Source organism: Papaver somniferum, unplaced genomic scaffold, assembly GCF_003573695.1.
Source record: "Papaver somniferum cultivar HN1 unplaced genomic scaffold, ASM357369v1 unplaced-scaffold_107, whole genome shotgun sequence".
Lineage (NCBI taxonomy): Eukaryota > Viridiplantae > Streptophyta > Magnoliopsida > Ranunculales > Papaveraceae > Papaver > Papaver somniferum.
This window is the reverse complement of record NW_020619603.1, coordinates 4,297,043-4,299,240: the sequence shown is the minus strand read 5'-3', so window position 1 is coordinate 4,299,240 and position 2,198 is coordinate 4,297,043. Positions and strand designations below refer to the sequence as shown.

At 36.1% G+C, this 2,198-nt stretch overlaps 1 protein-coding gene across 1 annotated transcript; it reads left to right on the top strand.

The window, feature by feature from the left end:
* The first annotated feature begins 391 nt into the window (after positions 1–391).
* LOC113327910 (aspartic proteinase nepenthesin-1-like) lies at positions 392–1,687 on the top strand. Its single transcript, XM_026575026.1, has one exon. It carries the CDS (start codon positions 392–394, stop codon positions 1,685–1,687), a length of 1,296 nt encoding a protein of 431 aa, XP_026430811.1.
* The last annotated feature ends 511 nt before the right edge of the window (positions 1,688–2,198 follow it).

The window sequence follows — 2,198 nt, the reverse complement described above, 5'->3', positions numbered from 1 at the left end:
AAAGAGAAAGAAAGGTCACAATTCCAAGCTTCACTAGTCTTTATGGTGTAATGTAATTAATTATTAAAGATTTATATGTAATAACATAATTAATTATTAAAGATTTTTTAAGCTTTATATGTAATAACATAATTATTATCAAAGATTTTGTATATATATGTAATAAAAAACGTTACGAACTAGATGTGATTTTTAAACATTTTTAGTATAAAATGTATCTTTACAGGCAATAGTGATATTTCAATCCATCCCTCTAAACTAAAATTCAGAAATACTCATACTACATTTTTTGTGCATCAAAATCCTTTCCAGATCACAAATGGGTAGAACAAAACCATGTCTTTTCATTTTTCTTCTAACGATTGTTATACTGCAAAACTCAACCATCGCAATGAATCCCAAAGGGTTTACTTTGCGGATGATTCACAAAGACTCTGAAGAATCACCCTTTTACAACCCTCTTGATCGTTTGATCACACCAGATGAAAGATTTCAAACCCTCATCGACCAATCCAGGGCTCGAGCGCGATACATTGCTTCACAAATAAATCCTGATGTTTTTGTGCGGGTGCTTTACGATGATGGAGCATTTTACCACACTGCATCTGTGGGTATAGGTACATTTCGTGGTCAGCCAGGATACATGAGTTACTATTTATTGGTTGATTCAGGTAGTGACCTTACTTGGCTTCAATGCCAAGGTGCGACACATTTTTTCCATCAAGATTCGCAACTTTATCCTTGGAAGAATTCACAATCATTTCGTGTTGTTCGTTGTCAGAATACTAGTGCTGACTGCAGAGAATGCAGTGGAACGGGCGTATGTGTTTACAAAGAATCTTATGTGGATTCTCAAGTTACATATGGTGTTTTGGCCACAGAAAATTTCACTTTTAGCTCAAGAACTAGCCCTAGCAGCCTTGTAAGTTTTCAACTACGGATGGGCTGTGGTTTACGCCAAGAAAATTTTAACCTGGGTAATAACAACAGTACAAAACAGAAACCTGATTTTATCGCAGGAATCCTTGGTTTAGGAAGAGGTGTACGCTCTTTTGTATCCCAATTAGCTGTGGGTGGAGGTAAATTTTCCTACTGCTTTGAGAAATATAGCCGGGGAAACACATATCTAAGTTTTGGTGCAGATGCCACGATTGGATTCCAAGCTCGCCAAACTCCCATAATAACCCCTCCCTTTAATACATCGTTTTATTACTTGAATCTTGAAGGTATCACCGTGGGTGTTTTTACAATTCCTAGAAGAGAATTTGAGTTTAACCACAACGATGGAACTGGTGGTTGCATCATAGATTCGGGGGCTCCATTTACCACCATGTATAGAAACATTTATGTTAAAGTCAAAAGATATTTAGAGGGATATTTTTGGAATTATAATAGAATGCTTCCTGCAGGATCTACCCACCGAAACATGCTTTGTTTCAAAACTAAACCTGGAAAACCGTATACAAAACCCACCGTAATATTTCATTTTCAACAGTCTGATTATAATGTTTCAGAGTCGGAGGTTTGGTATGAGAATGAAGGAAATGTTTGTTTAGCTATGGTTAGTTCGGATTCTAATAAGCCGGCTGTGATTTTCGGAGCATTTCAACAGGTTAATAAGAGGATTTTGTATGATAATCAGGCTTTGCGGCTCTCATTTGCTGATGAGACCTGCGGAGGACCCTAGTTAACTCACAGTTTAAGGCGATTTAGCGAGAAATTTATGTTCTTCTAATAATGAATAATCAAGCATCTAACCCGGTGCATACGCACAGAATGTTTCGATATATCGTAGGGCTTAAAATGTAGCATTATCATAGGGCGTCGTTAAAAATGCATATGAAACTGAAATAGTTGTAAGCACTATCCAATAAAATCATTAACACGATGGTGATCGATCAGGATATGCTAATTTGTCAATAAAAGCATTGGCACACTTAATTTGCCGTGACGTCGTAGGCTTGCAGCAGCCTATGTTTAGCTAGTTTCGTTATTTATTTATTTTTTATTTTAGTCTATTGACCTTTTTTTTATAGTTTATTGATCTTGTCATAATCGAAGTTTCTTAAAAAAGCTGTTCTTAGCTTCATCCCTATTAACCCCACATTTCTTACATCCCAGTATTCATCACCATTAATGGTTTCCGAATTTAATCCAGAATTTTCTTTCAGTCCACATATTGAAACCATGAAAAACCC